This window comes from Pelobates fuscus, chromosome 3 (genome assembly GCF_036172605.1).
Source record: "Pelobates fuscus isolate aPelFus1 chromosome 3, aPelFus1.pri, whole genome shotgun sequence".
Lineage (NCBI taxonomy): Eukaryota > Metazoa > Chordata > Amphibia > Anura > Pelobatidae > Pelobates > Pelobates fuscus.
The window spans coordinates 371,514,512-371,533,241 of record NC_086319.1 but is presented as its reverse complement, the minus strand read 5'-3'; the positions used below and the strand labels follow the sequence as shown (position 1 = coordinate 371,533,241).

Below are 18,730 nucleotides of genomic sequence, written 5' to 3'. Positions count from 1 at the left end.
GTCATGGTATAGTCCTCGAAGCTTTGACCACAACTTGAAGACCCAATTTAAATTTGTTGAAGTTTTTAAACTTTGTGTCCCTCATATACTCAGAAGGTAAGTCTTTATTTCCAGGTCTCACAGTCAAATTGATGTTTTAAAAGGTAGTACTTTCACTTATCTGGGCCACAAGTCCGACAAGGGCCAGCAAAGTAGTCTCCACAGAACACTTTGATGGCAGTGCTGATTGGTTTAAAAAATATATGATATGTAGAGGTGTAAAAGGTCTTGCGCATGGTTTAGCACCTTGTGTGATTATTTTATCACTATGTTGTTTCAGCAAGGGAAATGGTCCTTCAGTGTATAACCAGCACTAGTTTAACCCCTTAAGGACACATGACATGTGTGACATGTCATGATCCCCCTTTTATTCCAGAAGTTTGGTCCTTAAGGGGTTAAAGGTCCCGACCAATTGTTTCTGTGAAGTGTCCATTGTCTTGTTCTGTCTGTGTCTGATAGCGGGAAAGTACAGCCGAAATCAGTAACCTCTCCAGTGCGTACTGTCTTTGAGGGTTGGGAACAGAGGAGGATTTATTCTGCTTCCTGCTCAGGATCAATGTTGGATTGTTGATCAGTGTATAGGCCAGATGCCATTTTGTCCGACCTTGTTTTTTCCTGCAGTCCTGGAGCACATCTGTACGACAAAAATATTCGGTTATCATAACGGGTAACAGCATATTACGCTTCCAGAATTAGCAAAACTCGAGATACTGTAAACACTCTCAGAGAATCAAACGGCAAAAAAGCCTAGATTGAAAACATATACGTAAGGGAATGGTAGTTTTCCTTGCAGTGCCACCATCATTTGTTAGATCATTGATTTTTGCAAAGACCCCCGTAGATGTAATCTGTCCCCCCGTATGGTGGTGGCCCGGGGGAAGTAGATAGAGAGGACATAGTCTTAAATAAGAGGGGCAAAGGTTTAATAAAAATATCAGGAGGGTAGTGGATGCATGGAATAGCCTTCCAGCTGAAGTGGTAGATGTTAACACAGTAAAGGAGTTTAAGCATGCGTGGGATAGGCATAAGGCTATCCTAACTATAAGATAAGGCCAGGGACGAATGAAAGTATTTAGAAAATTGGGCAGACTAGATGGGCCGAATGCTTCTCATCAGCAGGCAAATTCTATGTTTCTATGAGATATACTTACCTTAAATTTCCCTTCCTTGTGACTGCCATCTTTTCATTGCCATGCCCATGCTCCTTCATCTCCTGAGAGCTTCCCTAGCTAGGATTTGGCTTCACTATTGAGCTTTTGATTCTGTACAAAACAGAGTCTATAGAAGATCCCACCAGACCACTCCATCTACCACTACTGATAGGGAATAGTAAGATGTGGAGGTGGAAGCTCTGCCGATTGCCAAATACTGACATATGAGAGCATACCCTACTCTGTCTCATGTATATCTTTCTGAGAAATTTAAACACAACCAATGAACGTTTTATAAAGTATTATCAGTGACTGTGCTGTTTTTAGGCATTATATGCAGACTGAGTGTGCTTTTACCTACTGTTTACCGCCGATTAGGATGAACATAAGACATACGGTTATTTCAATTTTATGTCCAGGCATGGCCTATAGGCATCATGTTAGTGGGTGTCAGAATCAAGTGAATTTAAAAATGTAAATACATTAAAAAAAAAAAAAGTAGCATGAGTTATTTCTCCTGAGAAGTTGTGTAATGCCAATCCGCATGTAATTGCACGTATCAGGAGCCTCCCGGACATTTTAACACTAAGTAGTAGTCTATGCTTCTATGATTATGTTTCTATATAGAGTCACAATAAACACATCAATTGTATTATCTGCATGTAAACAGATTTGCAGCTAGATCAGATATTTCTCTTAAAGCATCATGAACACCCCCATCCCAAAGCCAATGGATTCCTGTTTCTATAAACCCCCCTCCATCCCCGAGGATCTCCTGCTCAACCTTTATTGACCCCGGAACCAGTGCAATTTACCTTTTTCCCCGCTGTGCCTGTGCTGCTGAGTTTTTTTACGGTGCCGCCATCTTCGTATTGACAGTAACCAAAAATCCCCGTCTACTTTTCCTTATGTATAACTTTTAAAATAAGCATCACTTACAAAAAGAAAAGAAAACGGGGCAGCCCAGGGGTGAATTTTTAAACATGGCAAACCCACAAAAGCCACAGTGACAGAGTCTCTTTATGCATTAGGACTATTTTACAGTTTAATGAGTGGTTACAAGGTGGATTTGTGGAGCCAGGTAAAAGACAATCCCTTTCGGTGATCTGTGGGTAGGCACTCAGTGAAGTGGTCTGGGTGCATTGGCCCTGTCCCATTAAACGTGCAATGTAATACAATGCACTCTATGTTTACATTGCCGGGTTAAAACTGCCTCCAGTGTCTGTCTCCCAGAGAGCCACTATAGGCGCTTTCTGAAGTTTGCATGAGGACGTCCAGTATCTTGCAAATCCCCAGAGGGAAACATTGATTCTATGCTTTTATATAGAGATTGTCTAACGCGCGTGCCACACTTGCCATGCATGCGCATTAGGCTCCCCCTCACCCTGGTTTTTATGGGGTTAAACTATTTGTTGCCCACTGCTGTATATAATTTAAATGTAGGTAGTAGATTAAGTTTATTGAGCATCTCAATCCATGTGCACTTGGCATCTCCACTAGTTAACGTTTTAAGAGACCTCCGTCTGCTTTCCTATATCCTTTGCTACCTACACATAAGGAAACGGAGTAAATGGACAAGAAATCTGGCTGTTGTTATAAATGTCATTGGATCAACCTCTTAAAAAAACATGAAGTTAAACTATAACAGAATGATGGGTTCTAAATACCTGGACTGGACTGTTGCATTCTGGAAGCGGAATCTTGTAGGAGAAAGTGACAGAAGGACAGCGTTACAGGGTGAGTGTGATACAGGTCAACCTGGAGCATTCCAACCCATGTGCTGTATCCTGCAGAAGAACAAGAGATACATCGAGACTCAATACTACGAAAATAATTCCATAAAATATATAATTAGACATAGTTACATAGCTGAAAAGAGACTTGCGTCCATCATGTTCAGCCTTCCTCACATATGTTTTTGCTGTTTATCCAAAAGAAGGCAAAAAAACCTAGTCTGAAGCGCTTCCAATTTTGCCACAAACTAGGAAAAAATTACTTCTTGACCCCAAAATAGCCGTCAGATGTCTCCTTGGATCAAGCAGTTATTACCCCACTAATTAGAAATTATATCCCTGTATGTTATGTTTTTGCAAGTATTTATCCAATTGCAGTTTAAACATCTGTATGGACTCAGATAAAACCAATTCTTCAGGCAGAGAATGCCATATCCTTATTGCTCTTACTGTAAAAAAAACTTTTCTTTGCCTTAGATGAAATCTCCTTTCTTCCAGCCTAAATGTGTGACCTCGTGTCCTATGTATAGCCCTGTTTATGAATAGATTTCCAGATAAAGGTTTGTACTGGCCCCGAATATAGTGCATTAGAGGCTTTGCCCTCCAGGTAGATAAGGATTTTCCGTTGACTTGTGCATGGTACTACACAAGACGTAGAGATGTTTTGATTGCTACATAGAGAAATGTCCATAACACTTTAGCAAATTTCTTTGTATATTTCACAACATTCCATTGTAGGGAAGAGTCCATTCATTGGTCAAATGTGAGTATGTTTTAATGGCTTCCTATATATACACTAAATATAGAAGAAGGAAGGATACATTGAGATTTCTCTAGTTTCCAAGTATGTCCTGGGCCCACAAGTATGGCATTGTTTCAATAGGGTACACTATAATATTAATTAAAAATACTAAATAATATTAATATACACATATATAAATTTAATACAGAACAGTTAAGAAATATGAACAACCCTAACTACAGGTGCATTCTGTATTGAGAGATGTTGAAAGAGGTTAACACAGTAAAGGAGTTTAAGCATGCGTGGGATAGGCATGAGGCTACCCTAACTATAAGATAAGGCCAGGGACTAATGAAAGTATTTAGAAAACTGGGCAGACTAGATGGGCCGAGTGGTTCTTATCTGCCGTCACATTCTATGTTTCTATGTTGAAAGAGGATATTTTGGTATTTAACTTAACCTACCACTATGAGGCAGTACAGAGTCACAATTTATCTTAACACTTATTGTATCTACATGTCTGAGTGCTGGATAATAATTGTCCTTGGTTTAGATTAATTTCACTGTACCATGAGTTACGAAGGCTGAAATGGTAATCTGGAGTTTCAGAATTTCAATTTCAGAGGAAATAAGCTACCTGATTGAGACCTGATTGGGGATAAATCAAAGAGTAACGGAGAGTAAGGTGAACTTTTTTGTCCGTTTTTCTTGTTTTCTCACATGCTGTTTAAATCGAAGTTCTGAAAGAAATTGGTACTCACCCATATCAGCCACCTCATAGCCTCTCGGAAAGATGGGACGATCAATCCTTGCCAATAACCAGCTCCCCAGGAAAACATTGAGCGTGACTCTTATTAGACAAGTTCCAAATCCCAAGATAGCAGAGTAGAACATGAAGAAATAGCTGAAGTTCTGAAATGCTCTCCTAGGTTCAGAACCGTAGAAATATTAATGCATAACACATGATGAGATGAATGAGGTTTTATTTTTGTGTGTGCAAACTGGGGGCCTGAATATTATTAGGGACGGGGGCACTATAGCATTAGGAACACAGGTTTGTATTTCTAATGCTATATTATTTTTTTAAATTGCAGGAAAGGATGGTGTTCCGTTCATAAGACCATACTTAGATCTGCTTGAATTAACAAATGGTGCAAATCTCTCTCTATATATATGTATATATATATATATATATATATATATATATATATATATATATATATATATATATATAAAACATGTTATATTGTATCATAATAAAACAATGGAGGTCATTCCTTCGATGTAGAATTGTAGTAAAGTGACATTTGCAAAATGTGGTCAAAATTATTTGTTTTGGGAACATTTTCAGTGCCTCAGCTCAGCAATTTTTGTCTACATTGTGCAATCCATTTTTAAATTTCACTACAATTCCATGTTTAGTAAATTTAGTAAATAGCACCCATTGTGTCATAACTCTTCACATTACAGCATGATACATTAATAAAGCGCCAAGTTCCGCAGCGCTGTACAACGGGTGAACTAACAGACATGTATTAGTATTTGTAACCAGACGAGTTGGACACACAGGAACAGAGACGTTTAGGGCGCTACCCATGCTAGAGGGAGTGGGGTATAGTGACACAGAAGGTAAGGGTAGGGTAGAAAAGTAAGTTGCTAGGATAGTATTCACTGATGTCTAGGTGTTGTTTTGATGACAGTTGCAGGAGAGGAATCAGAGTGCGGGGAGGGAAAGGTGTTCACAGTTTAATTGATATGCTTTCTGGAAAAGGTAAGTTTTCAAAGATTTTTTGAAGGAGTTGAGACTGGGTGAGAGGGGAAGGGTGTTCCATAGGAACGTTGCAACCCTAGAGAAGTATTTAAGGCGAGCATCAGAGGTGGGACTACAAACAGACATTAGATGTAGGTCTCTGGCAGAGCGAAGTGGCCTAGACGGGACATATTTGTGTATTAGTGAGGATAAAAAGGTTGGAGCAGCATCGATTTGTAAGCAACCATCAGCATCTTAAATTAAGTCCTATATCTTACGGGAAGCCAATGTATGGACTGACAGAGGTTTAATTCTTCAATGTGTAATTTTATAGTATAGATGTCCAATAAAATGTTAGTCCCTGGTGTACAATTCTAGAACAATATTTAATAAAGGATATTAACATGCAGTGTCTGTTTTCTAATCTGCAATAAGGTAACGATTCATCCTGACGGTCCTGGAAGCTAAGTCTGTTGGTGAACATTGTAATAATGAATACCTGTTATTAATGGCCAGGGGTTTGGCTTTGTCCGTTGGAGAGAGTTTGTCTTGAAGAAACCAGAATTGTGATGCCAGTATTTGAGCACACGTGACGGCCAAAAGCAGTACTAACCCCAGTCTGCAACATAAGAAAATATAGTGACATAAACTCTAGAACAGCCTGCGGGTACATTTTATGCAGAGGCGGCTCTCTAATTAGGCGGTTTAGGCGGCCGCCTAAGGCCTCGCGCTGTGTGGGGCCTCGCGGCCGCCTAAACCGCCATAGGGCAGACTGACATGTCGGGTCCTTGAGGACCCGACACAGGAGGGGGCCCGGCGGCTTCCCCTGTATGCCGCCGGGTGCGAGGCCCCTCCTGTCAGTCTGAACGGGAGAGCCAGCCTTCAGTCTGCAGCTCCGCCGGGTGTGAGCTGCAGACTGAAGTGTCTCGCGATCTCTAGCCAATCAGAGCGTTGCCGCGGGTTACCACGGCAACGCTATGACTGAAGATCGCGAGACCTTCACCATGTGGTCTGCAGCTCTGCAGCCGGCAGAGCTGCAGATCGCAGAGCCCACTGGACCACCAGGGAGTCTGACTGCCACCACTGGACCACCAGGGAGTCTGACTGCCATCACTGGACCACCAGGGAAAAAGGTACCTGCCACCCCACCTGTCACCCTGCCACCCACCCTGTCACCCCATCTGCCACCCCCTCACCCTGTCACCCCACCTGTCACCCCCCTCACCCAGTCACCCCATCTGCCACCCTGCCACCCCACCTGTCACCCCCCCTCACCCAGTCACCCCATCTGCCACCCCCTTACCCTGTCACCCCATCTGTCACCCTGTCACCCCATCTGCCACCCCCTCACCCAGTCACCCCATCTGTCACCCTGCCACCCCACCAGTCACCCCATCTGTCACCCTGCCACCCCATCTGTCACCCTGTCATCCCATCTGCCACCCCCCTCACCCTGTCACCCCACCCTGCCACCCCCTCACCCAGTCACCCCATCTGTCACCATGCCACCCCACCTGTCACCCCATCTGCCACCCCACCTGTCACCCCCCTCACCCTGTCACCTCATTTGCCACCCTGCCACCACCCTCACCCAGTCACCCATCTGTCACCCTGCCACCCCACCTGTCACCCCCCTCACCCTGACACCCCATCTGCCACCCCCTCACCCAGTCACCCTATCTGTAACCCAGCCACCCCACCTGTCACCCCATCTGCCGCCCCCTCACCCTGTCACCCCATCTGCCGCCCCTCACCCTGTCGCCCCATCTGCCACATCCCTCACCCAGTCACCCCATCTGTCACCCAGACACCCCACCTGTCACCCCCCCTCACTCAGCCACCCCCCTTGTCACTCTCCCCACCCAGCCACCCCACCTGTCACCCCCCCTAAACCAGTCACACCACCTCACACTGTCACCTCCCTCCCCCTGTCACCCCCTCACTTTGTCACCCCCCCTCACCCTGCCACCCCACCTGTCACCCCCTCACTTTGTCACCCCCTCACCCTGCCACCCCCTGTCACCCCCTCTCACCATGCCAACCCCCTGTCACCTCCTCTCACCATGTCACCCCCTCTTACTCTGTCACCCACCCTGTGACCCCCCCACTGTCACCCCCTTACGCTGTCACCTCACCCTGTCACCACCCCTCACCCTACCACCCCACCTGTCACCCCCCCTTACCCTGTCATACCACTCACCCTGCAACCACCCCACCTGTCACCCCATCTGCCACCCCCTCACCCAGTCACCCCATCTGTAACCCTGTCACCCCCCTCACTCAGCCACCCCACCTATCACCCCCTCACCCTGTCACCCCATCTGCCACCCTGCCACCCCCTCACCCTGTTCCCCATCTGCCACCCCCTCACCCAGTCACCCCATCTGTCACCCAGACACCCCACCTGTCACCCCCCCTCACTCAGCCACCCCACCTGTCACCCCCTCACTCAGCCACCCCACCTGTCACTCTCCCCACCCAGCCACCCCACCTGTCACCCTCCTAAACCAGTCACACCACCTCACACTGTCGCTCTGTCACCTCACCCTGTCGCTCTCCACACACTGTCACCCCACCTCACACTTTCACCCCCTCACACTAAGTCACCCACCCTCTTATTCTGTCACCCACCCTCTTACTCTGACACCCCCCTCTTACTCTGTTACCCACCTTCACTATGTCACCCTCCCTCTCAATCTGTCACCACCCTCATACTCTGTCACCACCCCTTACACTATGTCATTTCCCCCACACACTCTGTCACCACTCTCTAGGCACACTGACACCCCTCCATACACACGGCCTCTCCCTCCGCACACACGGGCACCACTCTCTGCACTCGGGCACCTCCCTTCATTCTCACTGTCAACCCTCAACACTCTGGCACCCACCTCCATACACTTTGGCACCCTCCTGCTCTTTTACACTCACCCTGCCACAATTACCCCTTTACTCACCCTGTCACCCCCTGAAGGCAATAATTATACACACTGTCATAAAATAGCTCCGCCATAAACTCAGTGCCAAAGGCCACAGGCAGTACACAAACATACACATGCTCAGAGAAACATACATACATATACAAGGATTCCCACTGCCAGGCACACATTCTCAGGCACACAGAGGTAGACAATGCAACAATGTATACATAGACTAGCTCTCTAAATCCAGTGCTGCAAGCTCCCTCTTCAATATATCTACAGCTATTTTTTTCAATAATGGTGTTAGTGGGGGCCTCATGTATGAGTCTCGCCTAAGGCCTCGCCAAGTCTAGAGCCGCCACTGATTTTATGGCCCTCCCAAATATACTGAATTAAGCGCCTGCTACAACCAACCCTATGTATAACCGTAATCGCAGCTTGTTCTATAAATCATATGATTGTAAACAAATCTTTGATTGTATTCAGAGTATTAAATGGCACTATATTTATAAACTCCATAATTACTGTAATAAGCACAATTATGCCGTTTTGAGCCTGCACCCAGTGTAGTAAAACCCTGTACCCCCCACCATACTCTCACACTGTACTGTATACATTACAGCGGCAGGAACACAAACTTGTATTCCTGACATTGTAGTGTTAAAGGGACACTATAGTCACCTGAACAACTTTAGCTTACAGAAGCAGTTTTGGTGTATAGAACATGCCCCTGCAGCCTCACTGCTCAATCCTCTGCCATTTAGGAGTTAAATCCCTTTGTTTATGAACCCTAGTCACACCTCCCTGCATGTGACTTGCACAGCCTTCCATAAACACTTCCTGTAAAGAGAGCCCTATTGAGGCTTTCTTTATTGCAAGTTCTGTTTAATTAAGATTTTCTTACCCCCTGCTATGTTAATAGCTTGCTAAACCCTGCAAGAGCCTCCTGTATGTGATTAAAGTTCAATTTAGAGATTGAGATACAATTATTTAAGGTAAATTACATCTGTTTGAAAGTGAAACCATTTTTTTTTTCATGCAGGCTGTCATAGCCAGGGGAGGTGTGGCTAGGGCTGCATAAACAGAAACAAAGTGATTTAACTCCTAAATGACAGTGAATTGAGCAGTGAAATTGCAGGGGAATGATCTATACACTAAAACTGCTTTATTTAGCTAAAGTAATTTAGGTGACTATAGTGTTCATTTAAACCTACTACTGAACCCAAGCCACCCTGTCAGAGATGTGCAAAGGTGTTTTTTACTCACCTTTTGTCCCACACCGCGACTCCATGGCTGAGACCTATAAACTTGATGATCTCAGGCATTCCGATGCTTTCCCGTAGGAAGGCATTGTGGAGCTACTGCGCATGCGCGGAAAAAAACATCCTGTGCCAGTCATCATCTCTTCATAGAGATGCATTGAATCAATGCATCTCTATGGGTAATGGTCAGTGTCTTCATGAAGAGTGTGGAGATGCTCAACACCAGTGCTGCCCACTGTGCAGCAGTGACATAGTAAGCACCTCTAGTGGCAGTTTGAGTGACGTAATGTAAACCTGCCTTTTTGGCTATAGTTGTTCTGGTGACTATAGTATCCCTTTAACTGCAAATATGGTACATAAAAGGCACACTGTCACAAAATATGTTATTGGAGGCATTATTCTGTCTTTCTTTGTTACATGGAACTTGGGGCCAAAATGCCCCTGCTCAGAATTAACTCTCTGTGGGCATGCAGACATTATTCACAAGATATCTCAGTATCTGGATATAGCAAATCAGCCTCCGAATTGCATTGAATGTAGTACGGATTTCAGTCCAAATGCTCAGATCCAAAGTAATTGGAAATTACTTCCCTGCAAAATTGGCTCAGTTGAGTAATACAAATGAATGCATTGCAAACATCTGTCTTTAGCACCATATTGATAACTAACTGCTAGGGGGAGAGGGTATAACTAAAATAAAAACGTTTAGGTTATAAAATGCATATTTTATTATTATTATAATTTATAAATAGTATATATTAAGTCAAAATTATTTAAATTTCTTCTATATGTATTTTAATTCTTTGCCTGCTGTGCTGTCAATGGACAAACAGTGAATTTCTGTACGATCACCTGCAAAAGAGCTGATGAATTCATTTTGCTAATGTGCCTTTTACTAGATTACTAGAATTTGGTTAAAATTCGATGTTTAATTTCATATAGGTTTTGCGTGTTGGAATTACTTACATAGGGCAGACACCAGATGGTACCAAATGATATGTGCTCATATTGTCAAAATATATGACTTTCCCTTAAGTAAATATTAGAATTGAAAATCTGGTCACAATGTGCTTATTTGAATGAATTTTGTCCATCTGGACCTAATTTGGACTTTAGTGCAGATCCCCGTTAGTAATGAGGATATGTAGACTGGGGCACAGTGTGCAGAACCTTGAAGATGAACATTAGAACTTTATTTTCCATCCAAAATGAATTAGAATGCTAACTAAGGACTGACAAACCAGCGAGGTGAGAGAGGAGTTAGACAGAGTTACACCTGACAACAGCATCCATTGTGGACTTTGAGGCGTTAATTGAACATGCTTAAAACTAAGTATGCGTGGGTTGCAATAATCAATACGGGAAATAATAAGTGCATGAACAAACACTTTGGTTGTATCCTAGGTAAAAGGGAAACTAAAATTAACCAGGCCACTTCATCTCAATGAAGTGGTTTGGGTGCCGTGCGCCTGTCTTTTAACACCACAGTGCAATATTTACATTGCAAGGTTAAATTTACCTGTTGTGGGGACGGAGCCTGGACACCAAGCCGTGTAGACGTGTCTGACACGAGCTCCTACCAGGCTGGCTGAAACCTGGGCAAAAGCGGCAACTAAATGGCCCAAGGTCCTTCAAGGGTGCACCACCCACGTCGGGGGTGCCCCGCTGAATCGAAAGACACAACCCCGGGGCCCGTAGCGCAGAGATCCAAATACGGCCTACTGGGGTTGGAGCCGGGGGGAGGCGGCCGCTCTCCTCGGCGCCGGGTCCCTCAAGCAACTCCACTACAGCCTACCCCTTCCCCCTCTGGACCGGTGGGGGATATCCTGGTCCCCACTGGACAAATCGACCAGAAAGGAGAGTGGACAAGCTAGCCACACGGCAAACAGGGGCAACAGGCCACCAAAGTACAGCCAAAAGGCCGCCCAGTGCAGACCCCAAGAGCGGAGCTCCCACACCAAGCCGTCCACGCCACCTCAGGGGACTTTTGACCGTCTCTGTAAAAGTTTCTGGGAAGTGCTGCACAGCCGAGGAGCAACCTACCACCAAGCAGAAATAATGATGGCCTCGTGGATCCGACCAGCAACACGACACAGCCACTACAGGCACATACCTCGAGCCTCCAAAGCGGCCGTCCGGCAACGCAGATTTCAGCAGTCCTCCAGGCGGGAAAGGGCGCCATGTTTCTTAGGCACACGCTCCCACTCGGAAACACACAATAACAAGACTACTACACAAGTGCCACATGCAAGGACCTCACCTGACCAGACTCAGTATCCAGCGCCGCACGACACAGCTCTCTACAACCAACGCTGCAAAACAAGTGACTGTGCGGCTGCACACCCCTCAGGGTACTACTGGAGCTGCCTTCCGTCGCAGAGACACCATACCCAGGGGCTCCAAAGAAGGTACTCACAGCGGCAACAACCGGGACTTCCCAATCCTAGGCATCGGCTGAAGTTTGTAATGCTGCCACGTTGGTACAGGTCTGAAGGAGTTAATGCTGACTTTTTCCTTTTTGGAAACACCCAGCCTGGAACACCCCTAGCCATCGTAATAGCTAAATACCCAGATGTTAACAACTATTGCACACCCCATGATGATTATGCCCCCCTGCCAAACACCAGCATATTAATGTGAAATCACTCTTGTTCAAACTAGATCCCAGTGGTTTACATCTCAATACCTAGTTAGCTCTTGACACAGCATAATAATTTTATGTCTAGATAGTACAGCGATGTTACTTTATGTTATGAGAAAGATTTAGCTATGAGAACCTATACTGTTTATTAAGCAAACTATCCTTAAACATAAAATTTGTGCTAGATCTATGATGTACCTCTATGTTCAACTGTCTATAATGCGTTGGAAGATTGCCTTTGGGGTACCTCACGTACGACTGTTATAAGCTTATGCACTGCAAAAATAAATAATTTTAAAATACAATAAAAAATAACAATTTTCTGTTACCTGTAGTGGCACTAGATAGCCACTAGAGGTGCTTTCCTGGCACTGACCTAGTAAAACTCAGTCACGTGACACAGAAGTCCCCACAGGAAAGCCTTGATTCAATGCAGATTCTACTTGCAAATCCATGTTTACAAATCTTTTTTACGTTCTAAATGCCAATTTGGCATCTAAAAAAAAGATGTGATAATAATATAGACAGAAACTTCCACTAGCCACAGACAGAGATTATTTCAAACATCATAAGATAGAGATTCTTACAGCGTGTAACCCAAGCCTTCCAGAACCATCATTCCATTTCCGTCACGTATTGGGATAACGAACACAAATGAAATAAACAGTCCAATGAGGAAGAAGATAATATGCAGAAGGAAATATCCTAAAAAAACGAAAGCATTATTAGAGTTATTACCATGAAGAGTTTTTAGGGATTAAATTCTGGGGTTTTATTACATTGTACTAGATGGAGAATCTCTTATATTATGTATCGCAAAACATGTATTATGCATTGAAACACATATCACATGCAGAGAGTTCATAGAATGAAATATGTACTACACAATAAAATGATTGTATCTAGACACGGCACAAAACAATTCTGCTCGACCGAACCAGAATTATTTAGGACTCCTGGATATGGGTTTTCGGAACCGAGATTACAATTCAGGAACTGAATCAGAAGAACAAAAAAGGCCCAAAAATAATATTAATTTTATGATTTATTTTGCAGTAATTGATAGGAGCATTTTATCGCCATTGGTTCACAGATCAAGTGATGAAAAGTAATCAATACAGAAATAAACAGGAGGAGCAGTGAGAAACAATCTTTGTCATATATTTCTATCTTATATAATTAATAAATACATACCATATCAAAATATCAAAATATAAATATAACAAGCAAGAGATTAGGCTGCACTCATGGTCTTCTTAAAATTCAGAATGCTTTATTATAGATAGTTAAAAAGATCAAAGTTTCAGTCCACCTATGGGACTTTCTTCAGGATCAAGAACAACCTTCTTACAACTTGTAAATATATATATATATATATACATATATAGTTTTACCTTCTATTCTTAACATAGAAACAAATGTGACGGCAGTAGGCATGTGCATGTGGAAAATTTTTGGTTCGGTTCGGCATTCCGAAATTCGACACTTCGGCAACTTTGGCACTTCGAAACTTTGGAACTTCAGCATTTCGGGACTTCTCTTGCAGCCGCTTAGTAGATAACTCTCTAATTCCCACAGTATTAGGAAGTTATCTACCAAAAGGCTGAAAGACCTAAATTGGTCTTTCAGCCACATTTACTAATACTAAGTAAAAATTACTTAGTATTAGTAAATGTTGCCCCTACTGGCTATACTATAGTATATTAGTTCTTAGGCAATACTGCGCTTCGGAACTTCAGCACTTCAGAACTCCAGCACTTCGGAAATTCGGTAATTTCAGAACTTCGGGACTTCGACCATTTGTCAATTCGGTAATTCATCTATTCGGACATTCGGAAATACCCGAATGTTCGAATAGCCTGAAATTCGTCCAAATTCACATTCGGACCAAAACGAATTGCACATGTCTAGATGGCAGATAAGAACCATTCGGCTCATGTAGTCTGCCCAGTTTTCTAAATACTTTTATTAGTCCCTGGCCTTATCTTATAGTTAGGATAGCCTTATGCCTATTCCACGCATGCTTAAACTCCTTGACTGTGTTTTTCCTGGAGAGCACTCTCACATATTATATATTCCTGGATAGCTCATCAGCAAGCGCCCTCACTTTCCAAATAGCACCCTGATCGGAGAATCCTCACCCGAGCTACAGCATGTTAAAGTTTTACCTGGTCGAGGCTATACTTCGATCTGGCGAAGATTTCCAGGCACGCGATGGTTAAGTCCCTGTCTCCCAAATAGGGGTCTAGGGAGAGGAAGGCTCTCAAATCCTAGAATCTTAAATCATCTATGCCTCACCGCCTCCCCTTCAGGCGCTCAATGTATAGGATGAGTCTAGGTGTTCCCCAGTTGTTCCCAATTCCAGCTGGAAAGAAGATTAAGCATCGAGGACCCCCATACCCTTTCCCACAGTGACAATAACCCCTTTTAGGAGCTCTTAGGACCGGGCTCATAGTCTGTGGGCAGAAAGCTGGCCTCCCAGCCTCTCCAAGAGTCAGAGGCATGGGAGCTAACATTCATTGGGTTGTAATTCGGGTACATTTAAGCTCAAAGTTCAGCAATTTGGCTGATCACCAGAATAGCACTTATTTGGCTAAATCACAGTTCAGCCTAAAACTTAATCTTCAAGTCAAATTATAACATATAGTGGAAAAGGAGGATAGAGGGTAGGATAGGATAGATAGCATGTGGATGGATTGTTATTCTTTGCGTTGTACTTATTTGTATTACAATAGTCTTTGCTGGAATTGGTGTAATTTCCATGTTAATATTTAATCAGAGCCTGCCTTTCACCTACCCCATAGCAAGTATGCAATCTGATTTCCTGTGTATCGTATACTCGCTGCCTGAAACAAAAAGAACAAAAAAAATTACTAAATGTAACATTAGTCAACCGAAGGTAAAACATGTGACACTCCTTTTAATACAAAAACACTGCTATTTATACAACGTGATAAAATGTTTTATACCATATTACTGTGTTTGCCTTTCGCAAACCTGATACTATGCTTCGACAAGGAAATAGGGCTAAATTGTTTGTTCTCCACTGTTAGTCATTTTATCTGAATTGTTTTTTAATTACAATGTAATCTCAACCTCCTTTATACTCACTATTGTTCATCGTTGTAAAAGAACATTTTACAACGTTCCCTCTCTGCTCCAGAATCAGGTTTATTCTTGGCTCACCGTTCAACTTCTTTTCAAGTAATATGTGTGTATTACAAAACTTTACTTTCAAAAAAACTATTTTAAAACCCCTTATTATAAGGAACAATGAAAGGAAAGAAAAAACATTGCGTCTTTTGTGGAAGACGGACCATTTGAAGAGTAGAGGGAGCACCATGTGGATGACTAGTTGGTAAAGAAAAAACTCCCACACTTATAAACGCAAAAAGTGGCCAGAGAGAGTAGACCTTTTCGGTATTTGTTTTGGTTTAGTGAAAGAACCTCAGCGAAAATTCTAGAGGTTATTTCAAAGTCATAGGAAAATAACAGAAAATAACAGAAACGTGCTAAGAACAGAGGTAGACTGAGCTATGTACTTATATGAACTTATACTAAGGTCTTTAACTATGTACTTATGGTACAATTTCACCTACTGCCTGGTGTAGCAAGTATTCCCTTATTTTCATGTGTCTTTTTCACGTTTCCCATTTCACCAAAGGAAAGAGGGCAAGGCAGAAAGTGGAAGCTGTTTGAAGACTTGCCTTTTGACAAATTTTGTCAATAGCTCATCAATAAAACAACGTAGTCCCTATCTTGTCTTATGAGTTCATTTGATTAATTGAAATCGGTTAGAATTCCAAAGCAATCAGGATGAGGTTTAGAGTCTTTTTTTTTAGTGAAAAACTGAAAAGTGACAATATTTATTATATTTAATTTAATCTCCCTGGTAGAGTCGAGCGGGTGCCAGCTTTATGATGGATTCTCTACTTCCTGTTGGTTGCAACCATTTGTGTGATAATCTTTTATCAATAGTTTTAATAGGAGGAGTGTTACGGTATATAGTTAGACATTTGAACAACAGAAATATTGGAATAAAAATTGGTAATCATGATGTATTGCTGCATCACATTTCCATCTTATCCATTGCTTTCATGTCCCACTTTTATTTTTTTACACTCTGCCTTTAAAGAAAAACCCCCAAAAAATTCTCATTGATCTCTGATCTTCTCTGTCCTTATTCCTAGAATACAATGACTAGATATACTACTTGCGGCTTGGACGATACATTGGTGAATGCCCACACCCCAATACCCTTTCAGAAATATCAGTGTTACTCTCAAATACGACCTTGAACACAAAAATAGTCAATAAATACTTAAGTTAGAATTAAGCCTTAATCAGAAGAATTAACAAAGATCTGCCATGGACTGAAGTCACAAACGAAGGCCATAACAGATGCAGGTTATAGCTTACTAAGTGATGGATGGTAAAATGCAGCACTCACCAGAACAGCAGGAGGACTATTTGTAAAGGACACCTCCGACGTACCTCTATAAAGTTTCTTTAATTGGTTCCTGCAGACAAAAGAAGAAGACGACATTTTAAAAATGATTATCTTAGGCCAAAGCATTGTTATTTTATGTGTTTTATCACAGTAATTTGTTTTAGAATATTGTCAAACATTTTCCATCGACATTTATGATTTGGATTACATGGACATTATAATTTCATCCTCTTCTAATTATGTGCTTCTATTAGAGGTGGACTTTAGATACAGTTTGCTGGTTGATAATTGTACCTTTGCTAACGATGATTGTACTGTTATAAAATAAGTACAGTAAATGATAGCCATGTTACCTGTAGCAGGAGAGCACGTGAACAATATAAATGGCACTTGTGAAGATGGAAGGGAAGGTGGAATAAAACCAATTATCTGAAGAAATGCCAAAACAATGTGTTAATATATCAGATTAGAATCCATGATTGAAACACAATATCTAAAACCCCCAGCCAGAGCTTGTCATCTGACCTTGTAATATTTGTAAGTACATCTTTGTTCGGTTGACATATGTAAGGTTCACAGCTTCCAACGTCATATCATCAAGTCCTTGCACAAGTTTGGGTGCAAAAAACAGATCTAGAAGAACAAACTGAATTTGGAGATAATTTAACAAAGGACCACTAAAATGCAGCAGTAGAACAAATACCAAAATGCATGTAAAATTAAAGAAGACTATAATGGCAATGGGTTCTAGTAGAAGGCGTTTGGTTTATTTAGAAGGAAATCCAGAAAGAAGGCAATTCAAGTTATATTAAACCTGTGCTTGATCTACAACAGTGTAGTCGAAAAAGTGATCTTGTATGATTTTTTTTCTGGCCAATAGCTGTCAAAACGACATATCACTATAGCCTACCAGCAATGTTATAGGGTCTAAAGGCTAGACCAGTGGTTCCCAAACTTTTTAGGTTCAAGGCGCCCTTAATATGTTAGTATTTTTTTCAAGGCACTGCAAGTCAAAATTTCTAGGTTGTATATCTGTACAGCGCTGCGGCATTTACTGACGCTATAGTGTAATGTACAGTGTGGGTGTTTGAAGGGGTGCTTGTATACATTTATTGTGTTTTAATACAGGGGTGTGTTTGTATGTGATGTTTGCATTTGATTGCAGGGGTGTGTCAGAATGTAATGTTCACTTTTAAATGTGCATGTACATTTCTGTTAAGTATTTGTGTTTGAGTGAAGAGGTGTGTTTGTATATTTTTATGTTTGAATGCAGGGGTGTGTATGTACGTAATATTTGTGTTAGATTGCAGGAGTGTGCTTGTATGTTGTGCTGGTGTTTGACTGTTTGACATGCACGTTAACACACAGATGCATATAAATACACACAAATTCATATAGACACCGACACATACACACATATAGATACACACCGACACATACACACACATAAATACACACCGACATATAAACACATGCACCCTGACACACACAAACATTGATACATGCCCACACCATGACACAGATAAATACTGACATAAAAACACACACCCTGACACACAGATGCACATACTGTCAGGGTGGTAGTCCGGTGCCTGGAACCCAGACACAGTGTCCAGGCGGCGGCACAATCTCGGACCAGACGAGGGTCAGGTCTCTGAACAACGCGACACAGCGGGCCACGTCATGCCGCATCGCGTGCACCAGGTCCACCGACCCCGACACGTAGCGCCTGAGCTGAACCAGCTCAGCATATAACCCGTCCCAAGACAGCCCCCTGAAAGAATATTAGATAGTTAATTTCTCTTATATGTATTTTAATGATTTTATAAGGTTTATTATCATTATTGCTGACTAAAAGGATATGAAACAGTTTGACCCCTTAAGGACCAAACGTCTGGAATAAAAGGGGCTAAACTCAATTCTGCTAACTGTGGCAAGACTTGGACAATAACATTTTTCCTTATAGGATGTATGACAATGTGATAATATGCTTAGTATACAATTCTATAGGATGTTCTAATATGCTGACTGTGACAGACCT

The 18,730-nt window shown here is 42.5% G+C and overlaps 1 protein-coding gene across 1 annotated transcript in view; it reads right to left on the bottom strand.

Annotated features, from left to right (window-relative positions):
* Positions 1 to 434: 434 nt before the first annotated feature.
* Positions 435 to 18,730, bottom strand: part of LOC134601860 (stimulated by retinoic acid gene 6 protein-like) — a 60,869-nt gene continuing 42,573 nt past the window's right edge. The window contains exons 10-18 of the mRNA XM_063446362.1: positions 17,215 to 17,335; positions 17,043 to 17,118; positions 16,690 to 16,759; positions 15,037 to 15,085; positions 12,827 to 12,944; positions 5,915 to 6,034; positions 4,427 to 4,590; positions 2,858 to 2,977; positions 435 to 673 (exon numbers count right to left, since the gene is read on the bottom strand). Coding sequence (XP_063302432.1) covers positions 435 to 673; positions 2,858 to 2,977; positions 4,427 to 4,590; positions 5,915 to 6,034; positions 12,827 to 12,944; positions 15,037 to 15,085; positions 16,690 to 16,759; positions 17,043 to 17,118; positions 17,215 to 17,335 — 1,077 coding nt within the window. The remainder of the gene's footprint in view (positions 674 to 2,857; positions 2,978 to 4,426; positions 4,591 to 5,914; positions 6,035 to 12,826; positions 12,945 to 15,036; positions 15,086 to 16,689; positions 16,760 to 17,042; positions 17,119 to 17,214; positions 17,336 to 18,730) is intronic.